Raw genomic sequence first — 15,955 nt, 5'->3', positions numbered from 1 at the left:
TTCAACTTGAAGCGGTGAGGGTGTAATCGACGAGAAGACCTTTCCTATGTCTTACAAGGAAAGGGTCAACAGTTAGTACGGATTCCTCTTATCCTCGTATGAAAAATAAGACCAGCTAGGGGTTTACGCAGATATCGTCGGTGCCTCAAAGACAATAAAGGTTGTAAGTAGGTAAATCAGGCAGGATGAAGTGTGGTACCTAAGGGGTGAACCTATGTCGAAGACGTTGTTAGCAAAGCTTACCAAGGTAATCAAATGGTAACCAAGGTAAGGAAAGAAAAGTTACACGAATAAGGCATAAGTGTGCAACATAAATGTGCAAGATTACATAATGTTCACAAAGCAGTAAATTATTACAAGTGAAGAGAACTAGATCCTGGGCATGAGCTGCCCATCAACGACCCGCATCAACACCGCAAAGGGGGAATGATCCATCTCAGGATGCACGCAGGCAACCTGAGCAATGGCATCCTCGAACCCAACACCATACATGTCGGCAACATCATTGGTAAGCTCCGCTTCGGTCTGATTGAAGAGCTCTATCTTTTGAGCAAGTTCGCCCTCCACGCGGCCAAGTTGAACCTCTTATTGGGTAGCCCTCTCCTCCAGTTTGGCCATCTTTGCCTGTGCCCCCTCTACCTTCTCCTCCAAATCAATCACTTTGTTGCGAAGAGGTAGGATCTTTGCCTCCAGCTGAAGGGCCTCCTGAGACTTATCAAAGATAAGCTTCTTGGTCTCTTTCTCCGATTGACAGAGGCTATTAGGGAAACTTCACGCTTGGAGAAGATATGGGTTTGGAGAGCTAGTTCCTCCATCATGTTCGCCTCCACTTGGCTCACGAAGACACTGGAGTTGACGAGGAACTCCCCGAGGCTTTGGCCCACACGATCCCACAGCAAGTCCCCACCTAAGGCCTTCACTGCCTCCTTATTTGGAAGCATTTAAGGACTTGTTGGAGAATGGTTGGGAGCTTAGGGGCAGGAGGCACTTGGCTACCTTCAGGAGTGTTCTCCCCTCCTCCTTCAAGTGCGACGAGTTCGCAAGGAGAAGAGGCACTGGGAGGGTTGTCCCTAAAGGATGGGGCATGGCCATCAGTGGCAGAGTGTGAGGGTGTCGCGACACCCATGTTAGAATGTATGGCCTTAAACGAGAGGAAGGGTGAATTGTTTAAAGGGGGTTTTCGAAAACTTTTTTAAGCTAGAATGAAATTCTTTGCAAGAAACCAGATTAGGAATTCAGTTAGCTAAGAAACAAAGCACAAAACAGCAAAGCACCAGAAAAACAATCGGTTGTTTCTTCGAAACAATCGGTTGTTTATACCAGCAAAACAACAATAACTGAATTTAAATGAGTTTAAGGGAAGAAAGAGATACGCAAACAGTTTATACTGGTCCATTCTTAAACCAAGAGCTACATCAAATCCCCAGAATCCACTGGGCAATCCACTAAGCAATCAATTACAGATTACACACAAAAACCACCAAAGAAGTGACCTTGATCCCCTCAAGAAATACACTTCCTTTGGCTCAGCACACACCAAGAATGTTGATCTTGACAACCTCAAGAGCACACAACCCTTCTTGGCTTTACAACACCAGAATTTACAAAGTATTCATAACGAATTACACTTGTTACAAAATGAACTGAAATCAATACATATGTAATCCTATTCCACTCTCTCTTGAGAAAACCAAAGTTGAATAATGAAATATCAAATCTTGAAAGCAATCTCTGAAAAAATCAAATTTGTTTTTCTCTTTTCTTGTTTGTTATAAAACATTAACAAACTATTTATAGCTTTCAAATATTGGTCAAAGCATTTAAAACAGGAGCGCATTCAGTTTGAAAATCATTTAAAGCACACTCCACTAACAAAACAGATTCTGTTAGGATTTTCAAACAAACAATCAATTGATTGCACGAAACAATCGTTTGTTTTGGTTTGACAGCAAGTCAACCAACCAAAACAGTTTTCAACCTGTCTCGACCAGTCATCGGTCATCGACTCAGAGGCTAACCTTAGACATTGCACACTGATGATCGGTAATGGAAGGGAGCCACATGAGATGGGCCCCAGACCCACCTACTTGGGGTTTGGTTAGTCTTTGGTACTACCCCCGAAGCCCGATGTTGGAGATCGAGATCGGACCTCGCTAGTAGAGGGAGAAAATCAGACATCGGTCGTCAAGACAATATAGAGGGCCTCGTAAGGTGGGCCCTAGAGTTTTGCTAAGATAACAGTTAAAGACAAGAGGTATGTGGGAAACCTAAGGGACGAGGAATCCATGTAGGTAATTTGTGACGCATGAAGGCGCAACACGTGTGGATAATCCTGGGAGGCGTTAAAGCCCATTAGGGTTAGGGTTCCCAAAGAAGCTGCACGCATGGCACGTGAATACTTAGGGCACCCACGAAGCAGATGGCGCTAGAGAATAAGTGCACAAGTTGGTACCCAAGCGACCACTCTGATTATATATTGCACTCCAGTTAAGGAAGGTTCCATGCGCCAGATACGCTAAGATTACCTAAATAGCAGCGTAGGGACATCCTCCAAGGAACCCTAGATAACGGTAACTACACAAAGGTAAACCCTAGTTTCAGCCTATATAAAGGGTGCCCAAACCCTAGTAAGGTACGCAGTTTCTAAGATTGGAGCTAATATACACACTTGGTGTTTCTTTGCCCTAATACTGACTTGAGCATCGGAGTACAAACGGCCGCTAGGGTGCCCCTTTTGTCTTTTCAGGTGAAGAGGTTTCTTAACCGAAGAAGGCACGGTTCCCAGGCGAAGATAGAAGGGCCAAAGCAGCCGTTAGAGTCAACCGGCGAAAACGTTTGGCGCCCATCGTGGGGCCCGTTAAAACAAGGTCCCACTCACAGTTACATTAGGAGTTTTTACCAACAATATGAGGAGTATGAGACAAGCAGCTGTTGGATCCGCGGGAAGGGCACCCTCCGGGGGGGACAATGTGACCACACAATAAATCTTGGATACGATGCGCGCTCTCCAAGCAGAAGTAGTAGCTTCCCGAGCGGACAACGCAGAATTGCACAGGGCAAATGAGGAACTGCGAAGGGACTTACAACATGTAGGAGAGTGCATGGCAGACGAACGTGCACCACCAGTACCACTGAGGGCACGACCCATGCCATTTTCGCGAGCGATCATGAATGCTGCTTTACCAACAACGTCTTTAGGTCCGAAAGTCTCCTTCACAGGAGTAAAGGACCCAAAGGCCTACCTCACGGCATTCCACACCTAAATGATGCTCACCGGGGGATCTGATGACATTTATTGTAAGATGCTTATGAGCACGCTATCAGGCGCGGCGCTAGAGTGGTTCATCAGCCTTCCCGACAAACACGTCACTAGTTTTGATCAGTTTGCCACGTTGTTCAGGGAACAGTACCTTATAAACAAGGCCCCCGCCCGGCTTTCTTACGATGTTTTTGATGTCAAGCAGTACCAGGGGGTATCCATGATGGACTACCTGAATAGGTTCGGGATTCAAGTGGTTTGAATGAAGCCCACCAATGAGGCCATGATAGTTCATGCCTTTGTCAAAGGAATGTTACTTGGGCCCTTCAGCGAATCATTGCTAAGGGTTTACCCGAAGACGTTCACGGAGATTCGGCGCCGAGCGTTAGCACACATTGCCGCAGATGATCTAGTAACGCAGAAGCATGGTCTCGTTGCCCCTGTTCGACCATGAGAAGTCACCCGACCTCAGCCTATGAGGGTCCACGAAGCGACAATGGAGAAGAAAGGGGCAGAAAAGCTCTACGAGCGCGCCCAGAGGGGGGCACGCACGCGAAGGGATCCTCCCCCAAAGCATAACTTCCGAGTGGAGCTCAAGGAGTTGATTGCCATCCCTAACATAGCGGCGAGATTGATGGTACCGACGAAGACTGATAGGAAGATGGGGCCCAACAAGAACACTTGGTGCGAATTCCACCAAGCAAATGACCACTACATACGAAATTGCTTGGCCTTGGCGCATCAATTAGATGAGTTAGTAAAGAGCGGTTTCTTGAAGGATTACCTTCAAGAAGCACCAGACGATCAGATGTTGGTGGCTGCGGGAGCGGATCAGGGGCACGAGGTGCCTATTCACGGAGAGGTAAACACTATATCAGGAGGATTTTCAGGAGGAGGATGCACCGCCTCCCAGCGGAGAAGGTATGCACAAGGGGCGACGACAGCAGAAGTACTACAGGCGAATCTGGTCCCCGATGTCGACCTCGTCTTCACAAAAGCCAACCTCCGAGACGTCATACCTCACGATAATGATCCGATGGTAATTTCTCTAGTTACCGCCGGGAGAAGGGTGCGCCGTGTCCTTGTAGATCAAGGAAGTTCAACCGATGTTATGTTCTTGACAACCTTCAACCGCTTGCAGTTGTCCATGAACCAATTAAAGCCCTACATCAGATATTTGTATGGCTTTGCAGGAAACGAGGTGGAGGTTCGCGGATATATTTAACTAAGGACAACGTTCACAGACAACACATCTTCACACACTACTACCATCAGGTACCTTGTCGTCAACGCACCATCGGCTGACAACATATTGTTGGGAAGACCAGCCTTGAACAGGATGGGGGCAGTTCCCTCCACGAGGCACATGAAGGTGAAATTGCCCTCCCTCGAGGGACCAATGACCACTATCGCGTCTGACCAAAGGGAGGCTAAGAAGTGTTATGAGAACAGCCTCAAGACGAAAGGAGGAGTGTTCTCTGTTACGACCAGACCGCCGAGGGAAGACAGAGTGACCCGTGAATAGATCATCTGAGAGAACCGGCCCGAACCCGCTGGAGGTGTGGTGGAAAGGGAGATCGGAAGGAAGATGTTTAAACTCGGGCAATCTCTAAGCAAGGAGTCGCAGAAGCAAGTCGTCGGTGTCATAATACGACACCTCGACGCCTTCGCATGGTCCGCCGCCGACATGCCCGGTATTGACCCTGATTTCCTGTGTCATCGCCTCACTATGGACCCCAACGTCCGACCTGTCCGGCAGAGAAGACAAAAGTTCAACGAAGAGAAGCGTCAAGTCATACGGGAGGAAACAGAGAAACTGTTGAAGGCTGGCCACATCAGGGAAATCCATTACCCCGAATGGCTAGCCAACGTGGTGCTAGTAAAGAAAGCAAATGGGAAGTGGAGGATGTGTGTAGATTTCACGGATCTCAACAAAGCCTGCCTAAAGGATTCTTACCCGCTGCCCAACATCGATGCTTTGGTAGATAGTGCCTCTAGGTGCAGGTTACTCAGTTTCCTGGATGCTTTCTCTAGCTTCAATCAGATCATGATGCACCCCAGGGATGAGTGCAAGACCGCGCTCATGACCGGGTCATCTTGTTATTGTTATAAAGCCATGCCCTTTGGGCTAAAGAATGCAGGGGCCACCAACCAACGACTAATGGACAGAGTACTAGCGCCAATGTTGGGGCAGAATGTTCAAGCGTACGTAGATGACATGGTGGTCACCTCCCAACAGAGGGAACAACACGTACCTGACTTGGGAGAACTATTCACTACAATAGCGAAATACAGGCTGAAGTTGAACCCGGAGAAGTGTGTGTTCGGAGTGGAGGTAGGGGAATTCTTGGGTTTCCTGCTCACTAAACGAGAAATCAAGGCGAACCCCGAGAAGTGTGCTGCCATAATATATATGAGAAGCCCGATCTCAGTGAAAGAGGTGCAGCAGTTGACAGGGTGCATGGGCACTCTATCCAGGTTCGTGTCACGGGAGGGGGACAAGGGTCACCCTTATTTCCAGTGCCTGAGAAGGAACAACAGGTTTGTTTGGACCCGTGAATGTGAGGAGGCATTCGTAAAATTGAAGAAGTACCTAGCCAGCCCTCCGGTATTGTGCAAGCCAGAGTTAGGTACCCCACTCCGTTTATATTTAGCAGTTACAGAAAAGACGATCAGTTCAGTCCTATTACAGAAGCAAGATCGGGTACAAAGACAAAAAATACCTCGTCAGTACGGTGTTGCAGCGGTCGGAGGTAAGATACCAGGCCTTGGAAAAGGCAGCCCTAGCAGTGGTATTTTCAGGAAAAAGGCTCTGCCACTACTTCTAGATTTTGACCGTGATAGTAATGACGGACCTTCCAATCTGCAAAGTCTTGCAAAAACCAGATGTGGGGAGAAGGATGGCGCGATGGGCGGTGGAACTGTCTGAATTTGACATACGTTATGAACCTAGGGGCCCCATCAAGGGCCAGATCTATGCTGACTTTGTAGTATAACTCTCCTCAGCAGCCACACATTAGGAAGGGGTAGATTTCAAGTGGGTACTCTCGGTAGACGGTTCCTCAAACCAACAAGGTAGTGGAGCAGGTGTTATTTTGGAGGGTCCGGATGGGTTGTTGATCGAGCAAGCCCTACGTTTCGCTTTCAAGGCTAACAACAACCAGACGAAGTATGAGGCCCTAATCGCGGGAATGCTGCTGGCAAAAGAGATGGGAGCAAGGGGATTGTTGGCAAAAAGTGATTCTTTGTTAGTTACAGGCCAGGTAACGGGGGAATACCAAGCTAAAGACCCTCATATGGCCGCATATTTAGAATATGCCCAGGTGCTAAAAGATTCGTTCGAAGTGTTTGAGTTAGTCCATGTACCCAGAGAACAAAATACCCGAGCTAACTTGCTTGCGAAACTCGCTAGTTCGAGCAAGGGGGCAGGCAGAGGACGGTGATTCAGGAAACCCTGAAGACACCTCTAACTACCACAAACAATATGGAAGAAATCCAACACGTTAGCACATCGGAAGGGACGAAGAGGAGTCATCGATCGTTAAAGCAGAAGACAATGAAAACACCCAGAATAAGCAGGTATCCGGTTGCTGAAGAGATAGTGTCGCAAGTTCACCAGGTCGAATCAGGAGAAACTTGGATGACGGCCTACCAGCGCTACTTGGTAGATGAAGTACTCCCGTTAGATCCCGCAAAAGCCCGAAAAATCAAGAAAACTATTCAGGCACCGATTCACCCATCCCATACTAGTATGTGTGGACGGTGAGCAATGCACGCACATCATGGCAGAACTACACGAAGGAATATCCGATAGCCACATCAGCGACTGATCTCTCTCGTCAAAAGCCATCCGTGCAGGTTATTACTGGCCAACCATGAGGGAGGATTGCACGAGATACGCCCAACGATGCAAGCAGTCCCAACAACACGCTGATTGGCACAAAGTGCCCCCAGAGGAGTTGAGATCAATATACAGCCCATGGCCATTCCATATATGAGGAATCGATATCCTAAGGCCCTTCCCATTGGCGGTATGACAGATGAAGTACCTCGTGGTTGCAATAGAATATTTCACGAAGTGGATCGAGGCCGAACCAATAGCGCAGATCACGTCCCACAAGATCCAGTGCCGCTTCGGAATCCCGAAGAGGTTAGTGTCCGATAATGGTACCCAGTTTGCAAGCCAGCAATTGGGCAAGCTATGTACGGAGCTGGGAATAAAACAAGTATTTGCATCAGTAGAACACCCCCAAACGAACGGACAGGTCGAGTCGGCCAACCGAGTTCTGCTCCGAGGTCTGAAAAGAAGGTTAGACAAAGCCAAAGGGACCTGGGCAGAAGAAGTTCCCAGAATCGTGTGGTCCTACCACATTACCTCTCAGTCCACGACCAAGGAAACACCGTTTAGCTTGGTGTATGGCTCGGACGCTATAATCCCAGTAGAAATCCAGGAGAACTCACCACGTTTCCAGAACTTCATGGTCGAGGAGTCAAACGAGGAAAGAAAGGTGAACTTGGACCTACTAGATGAAGTGAGGGAAGAAGCGAGGATTAAAGCGGAAGCCTCGAAAATGAGGGTGGAGTACAAGTACAACTCCAAGCTGAGACCTCGGCAGTTTCAGGTCGCCGACCTGGTGATGAGGAAGGTCCACCTGTACCAGTTAGAAAACAAGTTATCTCCCAAGTGGACCTGTCCTTTCAGAATAACAGAGGCCCTTGGGAATGGAGCATACAAGCTCGAGACTTTAGAAGGCGGCGCGATCCCTCGCACTTGGAATGCGACCAACCTGAAGTTTTATTTTAGTTAAATCTTGACCTTATACACGATTAAGGGGACACTATTTTTCTCTTAAGAGGGTTTTTTAACGAGGTCACCCGAATAAAAGTTATTCAGTTAAAAGTACATTGCATATAAACGAACCTCTCCCTTATAGTGATAAGTCAAGAGCGGAAGTAGTATGGTTCCCCGAGTGGGCCTCCCTCTTGCGTAAGTTCACCAAGCCCGAGAATAGTACGGTTCGTCGAAATAAACGAACCTCTCCCTTGTGGTGATAAGTCAAGAACGGAAGTAGTATGGTCCCCGAGGGGACCTCCCTCTTGCGTAAGTTCACCAAGCTCAAGAATGGCATGGTTCGCTAAGATAAAAGAACCTCTTCCCTCGAAGTGATACACAGAGAAGTAGAGATAGTTTGGTTTTCCCAATAAGCCCCTCTGGTGTAAGTTCACCTAGGCGAAGAAGAACATGGTTCGTTAAAACTAAAGGAACCTCCTTCCTTGAAGTGTTACGTAGAAAATTGTACCGTCCGGTCCTCGGGCGTTGAGCAAAGTCAACATGATGGGACCCCAAAGGTGGGTCCACTGGAAAGTACAGCAGGATAGGAAGGAGTCTCCTTAAACTCACGGGTAAGGGTGGCCGAGGAGGGGACGGCACCAAGGCAGGGCGTGGAGTCCTCGGGCCTTGGCACCTCAACAGTGAAGATGGACAAAGAAAGGTGGTTTTCAAGCCACACTCCAGTTACTAGTAGGGAGAGGCCCAGATCACGAGGGATTTGTGCATGGGGTGTAGGGACGCGGTAGTACGCACCACCGTTAAAGAGCCACTGGGATAGAGACGACTCGTAAGGGTCACGTCCCAGAGGGTGATCTGCATGCATGGTACGCGAGTAAGGCAGGGAACTCCCAGGGCGGATGACTCATAGATTGGGTGCATGAGTTGGCATCCAAGCAGTCATCCCGTGCCAGTTTCACTTTGGCAGGGCAGTCTTACACACTGGATGACCCTAAGTCTGGGTGCTAGTGGCGCTAAGACGGGCCTACAAGATGCTTAAGTCACAGATAAACAGAAGGGCAAGAACACTGAAAGGTATATACGGACAACAACAGACATAATCAGGTACGTTTTTTATATTTTACAGAACACACTACGCTTTCATTAGTGCATGTTACGCATTTCTGAGAGAAGAACAGTGTGAGAGAGAGAACACACAGTGACCTGAGAGTTTGAGTTTGGTGTTCATTGCCCATAGACTGACTTGACCATCGGAGTGCAAACGGCCGCGAGGGCACCCTTTGTTTCTCTGTTTTCAGGTGATTCCATCGGAGGAAAGGAACGTGGGAGTGAAGGGTTCTTGAAAGCGAAGTCAACAGAAACGCACGAAGACGTTAGGTCAACCGGCGGGAACATTTGGCGCCCACCGTGGGGCCCGTTCTAAAACATTTGTCCCAACCGCAAGAAAGTTCAAGATTCATCAATAAACGTTCAAGAATGAGGAATACGAGGCAAAGCTCCACTGCACCAGTTGGAAGTGAAGGTTTGACTCTGCAACAGGTTATGGAGATGATGCAAGGCCTCCAAGAGCCGATGGCGGCGTCGAAGGCTGAGTAGGAGCGTATCCAGATGAACATGGCTGCGTCGTGAGCAAGAAATGAGGAGTTGCACCGCACCAATGAGGAGTTGCGGTGTGGACTGCGAAACCAGGTAGGGGGTCGCGAAGCAGAGGAACCAAAATGCGTTACGCCTCCTAGAGAGCTCCCAATGCCTTTTTCGTAGGCAATTATGGATGCAATGATACCATCCACATTCGTAGGGCCGAAAGCTACGTTCATTGGTATGGAAGATCCAGAGGCTCACCTCACCGCGTTTCATACACAGATGATGCTGGTTGGCGGTTCTGAGGTCGTGAGGTGCAAGTTGTTCATGAGCACATTGGTAGGGACGGCGATGGACTGGTTCATCAGTCTCTCAGACGACCACGTGACCTTATTTGTGCAGCTGTCGCAATTGTTCAGGGAGCAGTATATCGCAAATCGCGCTCCCCCACCCAATTCTCACAACCTCTTTAATGTGAGGTACTATCAGGGGGAGACGCTGAAGGAGTTCGTGAATCGTTTCGGGGCACAGGTGGTGAAGGTCAACACCAAGGATGAGACAATGATGGTTCATGCATTTAGGAAAGGGATTTGTCCAGGCCCTTTCAGTGAATCCTTCATCAGGAGTCGCCCCAAGACCTTTGCTGAGATTAGGCGTTGTGCGGTGGCGCACATCGCAGCAGAAGGTGAAGTGAATAAAAAGCGCGCCTGTGTTGTCCCCACGCGCGCCGGCGCGTGCGCAGCCTATGAGGGTGCATGAAGCTGCAACGGGCAAGAAGAGCCAGGGGATGAAGCAACCCTATGAGTCTAGGAAGCCCTAGGATAAGGGGCGTGTGAGAAAGAATAAGCCTGTAAGGCACAGTTTCGTGGTGGAGCTGAAAGATCTCATAATCGTGCCCAACATAGCAGAAAGGCCGAAGATCCCAGCGAAGACTAACAAGGTGTTGGGACCCCACAAGGATGCATGGTGCAAGTTTCACCAGGCGTTCGGTCACCCCATACGCAACTACTTGGTGTTGGGGCATCAGTTGGATGAGTTGGTGAAGAGTGGGTTTCTGAATGACTACCTGGCAAAGTCACAAGAGACTGGGACCCCAGCAACGTGAGGAGAAGATCAGGGGCACGAGATGCCTGTTCATGGGGAGATCCATACGATCTCAGGTGGATTCTCCGGAGGAGGATGTACTGCCTCTTAGCGCAAGAGGTATACACGTTCGGTGATGTCGGTAGAAGCGCAGGTGGTGGAGGACGTGCTCGACGTTCGCGTCATCATTCCACATGATAAAGACCCTGTGGTGATTTCGGTGGTAACTGCAGGGAGAAAGGTGCATAGGGTGTTAGTGGACTAGGGCAATTCAACGGATGTAATGTTCTGGTCCACCTTTAACAAGTTGCAGTTGTCTCCTGACCAACTCAGACCTTACACAGGGTGTTTGTACGGATTTGTGGGAGATCAGGTGGAAGTGCGAGGGTTTTTGGAGCTGAGGACCACCTTTACAGATGGCTTTGCATCCCGCACGAAGAATATAAGGTATCTAGTGGTTAATGCACATTCGGCCTATAATATCTTGTTGGGAAGACCAACTCTGAACAGGTTAAGGGCGGTGGCATCGACGCGCCACATGAAGATGAAGTTGCCAGCCCTAAGTGGGAAGGTGATAGTGATCAAGTCCGACCAACAGGAGGCTAAGAGATGCTATGAGAACAGTCTCAAGGCCAAGAGGGGGTTATTCATGGTGGTGGAGCGCCCACCTATCAAAGATAACCGCGCAGGAGTTGCTCGTGCAAAAAGCGCTCGGGAAAGGCGACCCAAGCCAGTTGGGAACGTGGTGGAAAGGCAGATTGGTGGCAAGACGTTTAAACTGGGTCAATCATTGGACCAAGCAGAACAAGACCGAGTGGCTGAGGTGATAGCACGTCACCTAGACGCTTTCACATGGTCCGCCTCGGACATGTCAGGTATAGACCCAAACTTCTTTTGCCATCGCCTCACTATGGACCCTAAGGTCAGGCTCGTCCGCCAGAGAAGAAGAAAGTTCAACGAAGAGAGGCGTCTGGTCATCCTAGAAGAGACGAAGAAGTTGTTGAACGTCGGCCACATCAGGGAAATTCAATACCCTGAGTGGTTGGCGAACGTGGTCTTAGTAAAGAAGGCTAATGAGAAGTGGAGAATGTGCGTAGATTTCACTAATCTGAACAAGGCGTGCCCTAAGGACTCGTACCCCCTACCTAGTATTAACGCCTTGGTGGAAAACGCCTCGGGTTGTAGGATGCTCAATTTCCTGGACGCGTTCTCAGGGTATAATCAGATCAAGATGCACCCTAGAGACGAGAGCAAGACGATGTTTATGACCGAGACATCTTGTTACTGTTATACACTGATGTCGTTCGGTCTAAAGAATGTAGGAGCCACCTACCAGAGGCTGATGGACAGGGTCCTTGCACCCATGTTAGATGATATGGTGGTGACTTCGCAGGAGAGGGGCCAGCACGTAGCTGACCTGGAAGAGTTATTTGCTACAGTAGCGAAGTACCATTTGAAGTTAAACCCTGAAAAGTGCATGTTCGGGGTTGAGGCGGGGAAGTTCTTAGGTTTCCTACTCACCGAGCGTGGGATATAGGCAAACCCAGAGAAGTGTGCAACAATCCTTGCCATGAGAAGCCCTGCCTCGGTAAAAGAAGTGCAGCAGCTAACAGGGCGGATGGCCGCCCTGTCTAGATTTGTATCCGTTGGAGGGGACAAGGGTCACCCCTACTTCCAGTGTTTAAGGAGAAACAGCCGGTTCGTGTGGACCGCGGAATGTGAGGAGGCATTCCTCAAGCTAAAGGAGTATCTGGCCGCTCCTCCCGTGCTATGCCAGCAACAGCTGGGCGTGCCTCTCCGGTTGTATTTTGCCGTGACGGAGCGGCCGATTAGCTCAGTCCTCGTTCAAGAGCAGGACCAGATGCAAAAGCCAATATACTTTCTGAGCAAGGTACTACAGGGGCCAAAGGTGAGGTACCAGGCCCTGGAGAAGGCAACCCTGACCGTGGTGTTCTCGTCCAGGAGGCTTCGTCATTATTTTCAGAGCTTGACGGTGGTGGTAATGACGGACTTACCTATCCAGAAGGTGTTGTAGAAGTCGGGCGTGACAGGAAAAATGGTGCATTGGGTGATGGAGCTCTTGGAGTTCAACGTTCAGTATGAGCCCCGAGGCCCCATCAAAGGCCAGGTGTACGCGGATTTTGTGGTAGAGCTCTCCTCAGGAGGTACACGGTCGGAAGAGGAGGTCAGCTTTAGATTGGTGCTCTCAGTGGATGGGTCCTCCAATCAGTAGGGGAGTGGAGCTGGTGTAATCTTGGAAGGGTCGAACGGGCTGCTGATTGAGCAGGCCCTAAGGTTTGCTTTCAAGGCAAGCAACAACCAGGCGGAATATAAAGCCCTCATATCTGGAATGCTCTTAGCCAAAGAGATGGGGGCACGTAGTCTGCTGGTAAAGAGTGATTCCCATCTAGTTACGGGTCAAGTCACCGGGGAGTACCAGGCCAAGGACCCATAGATGGCCGCGTACCTGGAGTACGTCCAAGTCTTGAGGAAGGCGTTCACGGTGTTTGAGCTGGTGCACGTCCCAAGGGAGCAGAATGCCCGTGCTGCCCTACTCGCCAAGTTGGCCAGTTCGGGCAAGGGGGGAATGCAGAGGACAGTGATACAGGAGACCCTCAAAACACCACGGACGTTTGTCGCTGATAATATGGTGGACGTCCATCATATCAGTACGGTTAGGGGAAAGGCGAGGAGTCATCGGTCGTTGACTCAAGAAACGCTGAGGACGCCCAGTGTAACTGCTTATCCGGTCTCGGTGGGAGAGGGTGATCCTATGCAGGTATGTGTAGTTGAAGAAGGGGACACATGGATGACGCCCTATATGCGCTACCTAGCTGATGGGATACTCCCATTGGAGCCCGAGGAGGGCAAAAAGATAAAAATAAATTCTGCCAAGTACAGCCTTCTAGATGGGGAGCTGTTCAGGCATGGTTTCACTCACCCAATCTTGGTGTGCGTAAGTGGAGAGCAGTGCACACGTATAATGGCAGAGCTCTATGAGGGAGTTTGCGACAACCATGTGGGAGGACGCTCCTTGGCGTTGAAGGCTGTCCGTGCGGTTTATTACTGGCCCACGATGAGAGAAGATTGCATAAGGCACGCCCAGCGGTGTAAGCAGTGTCAGCAACACGCTGATTGGCATAAGGCGCCGCCAGAAGAGTTGAGGTCGATTTATAGCCCATGGCCTTTTCACACATGGGGAATCGACATTCTGGGGCCCATCCCTTTAGCGATAAGGTAGATGAAGTATCTGGTAGTGGTCATCGAATACTTCACGAAGTGGATCGAGGCTGAGCCGATAGCGCAGATTACAGCCCACAAGGTACAACACTTCGTATGGAAGAATATGGTATGTCGCTTTGGCATGCCGAGGCGCCTTGTCTCTGACAACAGTACACAGTTCGCAAGCCAGCAGCTGGGCAAGCTGTGTATAGAGGTCAGGATAAAGCAGGTGTTTGCATGGGTTGAGCACCCCCAGAAAAATGGGCAGGTAGAGTCTGCCCTGCTCAGGGGTCTGAAGAGAAGGCTCGAGAAAGCTAAAGGGACCTGGGAGGAGGAGGTTCCTAGAATAGTGTGGGCTTACCACACCACGCCTCAGTCAACCACTGTAGAGACACCTTTCAGCTTGGTGTACGGGTCAGACGCGATGATCCCAGTAGAGATTCAGGAAAGCTCGCCACAGTTTCAAAGTTTCGTGGTCGAAGAGTCTAATGAAGAAAGAAGGGTGAACCTGGACCTGTTGGACGAAGTAAGAGAAGAGGCGTGGATGAACGCTGAAGCAGTAAAGAGAAGGGTGGAGCATAAGCACAGTTCCAAGTTAAAGCCCGGACAGTTCAAAGTCGTTAACCTGGTAATGCGGAAGGCTCACCCATACCAATTGGAGAACAAGCTATCCCCCAAGTGTACTGGCCCCTTTAGGGTGACTGAAGTCCTTGGAAACGGGGCATGCAGGCTTGAAACCTTGGAGGGAGGCCCCATTCCTCGTACTTTGAATGCAGTCAACCTCAAGGTTTATTTCAGTTAAAAACTCTTGCATTGTATACAGTTTAAGGGGACATTCTTTTTCCCTTACAAAGGTTTTTTAACGAGGTCACCCAATAAAAAATACATTTTCAATTATTCCTGAGTTTCTATACAATGCAGGGGAGAACGTCGTCGCTCTGGTGTTTAGACACCTCGAGAAGGAGTGGCAGCCTCCTTCGGGGCACCTCCTCCTCGAGCGTGGGCACCAAGAGCGGACAACACGGTTCAATAAGAAACGAACCCCTTGCCTTGATGTTTAGACACCTCGAGGAAGAACGACAGTGCCTTATGGTACGCCTCTCCTCGAGTGTGGGCATCAAGCGTGACTAGCAAAATTCGACTGGTGATGAACTGGTCGCTTTGGTGTTTAGACACCTCGAGAGGGAGTGGCAGTATCCTTCAGGATGCCTCCTCCTCAAGCGTGGGCACTAAGAGCACCTGTTGTCTTGGTGTTTAGACACCTCGTGAGGGGTGGCAGCTCCCTTTGGGACGCCTCCTCCTCGAGCGTGGGCACCAAGTGCACCGGTCATCTAGGTGTTTAGACACCTCGAGGGGGAGCGGCAGCCTTCTTCGGGACACCTCCTCCTCGAGCGTGGGCACCAAGTACGAGCAGTAAGCTTCGGCCAGCTAAGTCCTCCATCGCCTCTGGGTGAAGATGAGGCCAGAGACGCGCATTGAGGGTAGACACCTCAAGACCGCAAAGTGCAAGTAAGTGTAAAGCAAAGAAGTTCCTTGTCCAAAGCAAGAAGTAGAGGTAAGGGTAGTCGAAGCTTCACGCATGCTCACTTCCTTCACAGGTCGTTAAGCAAGTTAAAGGAAGAGGACGAGAAGGCGTGCTACCTAAAGTTCAAAGCCTTAAAGTATCTCAAGGACATCGTATGACGTTAGCATCAGAGCGTTGTTAGTAAAAGCGACAAGTAACGGCACAAGAAAAGATGAATAAAGCATCTAAATTAAGGTGCAAATTACATTCAGAAGTATAAATGTTCTTAAGAGTACAATTGTGAAGCCTAAGGTCTAAGCAGTGTCCTTCTGAGGACGCCTTGGCACAATCTGTCCATTGACGATGTGGTTCGCCGTTGCAAAAGGCGAAGTGTCCATCTCAGGATGTTTGCAAACAACCTGAGCAAGGGCATCTTCAAACCCGGCAGCGTAGGCATCAACAACATCATCGAGGAGTTCTGCCTTGGCCTTCTCGAAGTCCTCAGCTTGCGCAGTCA

General features: G+C 49.6%; 2 protein-coding genes across 2 annotated transcripts; both read left to right on the top strand.

Annotated features, from left to right (window-relative positions):
• The first annotated feature begins 3,755 nt into the window (after nt 1-3,755).
• Nucleotides 3,756-4,484, top strand: LOC137839193 (uncharacterized). The gene has a single exon (XM_068648318.1). It carries the CDS (start codon nt 3,756-3,758, stop codon nt 4,482-4,484), a length of 729 nt encoding a protein of 242 aa, XP_068504419.1.
• An 8,683-nt stretch (nt 4,485-13,167) lies between these two features.
• Nucleotides 13,168-14,736, top strand: LOC150028749 (uncharacterized). The gene is made up of 2 exons (XM_090300093.1): nt 13,168-13,770; nt 14,203-14,736. Exons 1-2 carry the CDS (start codon nt 13,168-13,170, stop codon nt 14,734-14,736), a joined length of 1,137 nt encoding a protein of 378 aa, XP_090156219.1.
• Nucleotides 14,737-15,955: the final 1,219 nt, after the last annotated feature.

This window comes from Phaseolus vulgaris, chromosome 3 (assembly GCF_051622355.1).
Source record: "Phaseolus vulgaris cultivar YP4 chromosome 3, ASM5162235v1, whole genome shotgun sequence".
Lineage (NCBI taxonomy): Eukaryota > Viridiplantae > Streptophyta > Magnoliopsida > Fabales > Fabaceae > Phaseolus > Phaseolus vulgaris.
The sequence above is the reverse complement of the archived record's forward strand: the minus strand, read 5'-3'. Positions and strand labels throughout refer to the sequence as shown.

Bases quoted from the DNA above. Each gene is read 5' to 3' on its own strand.
- LOC137839193 (XM_068648318.1), top strand. From the start codon at position 3,756: ATGGAGAAGAAAGGGGCAGAAAAGCTCTACGAGCGCGCCCAGAGGGGG.
- LOC150028749 (XM_090300093.1), top strand. From the start codon at position 13,168: ATGGCCGCGTACCTGGAGTACGTCCAAGTCTTGAGGAAGGCGTTCACG. The intron at 13,771-14,202 runs GTTTATTACTGG...AAAAATGGGCAG, and splicing joins CGTTGAAGGCTGTCCGTGCG to GTAGAGTCTGCCCTGCTCAG.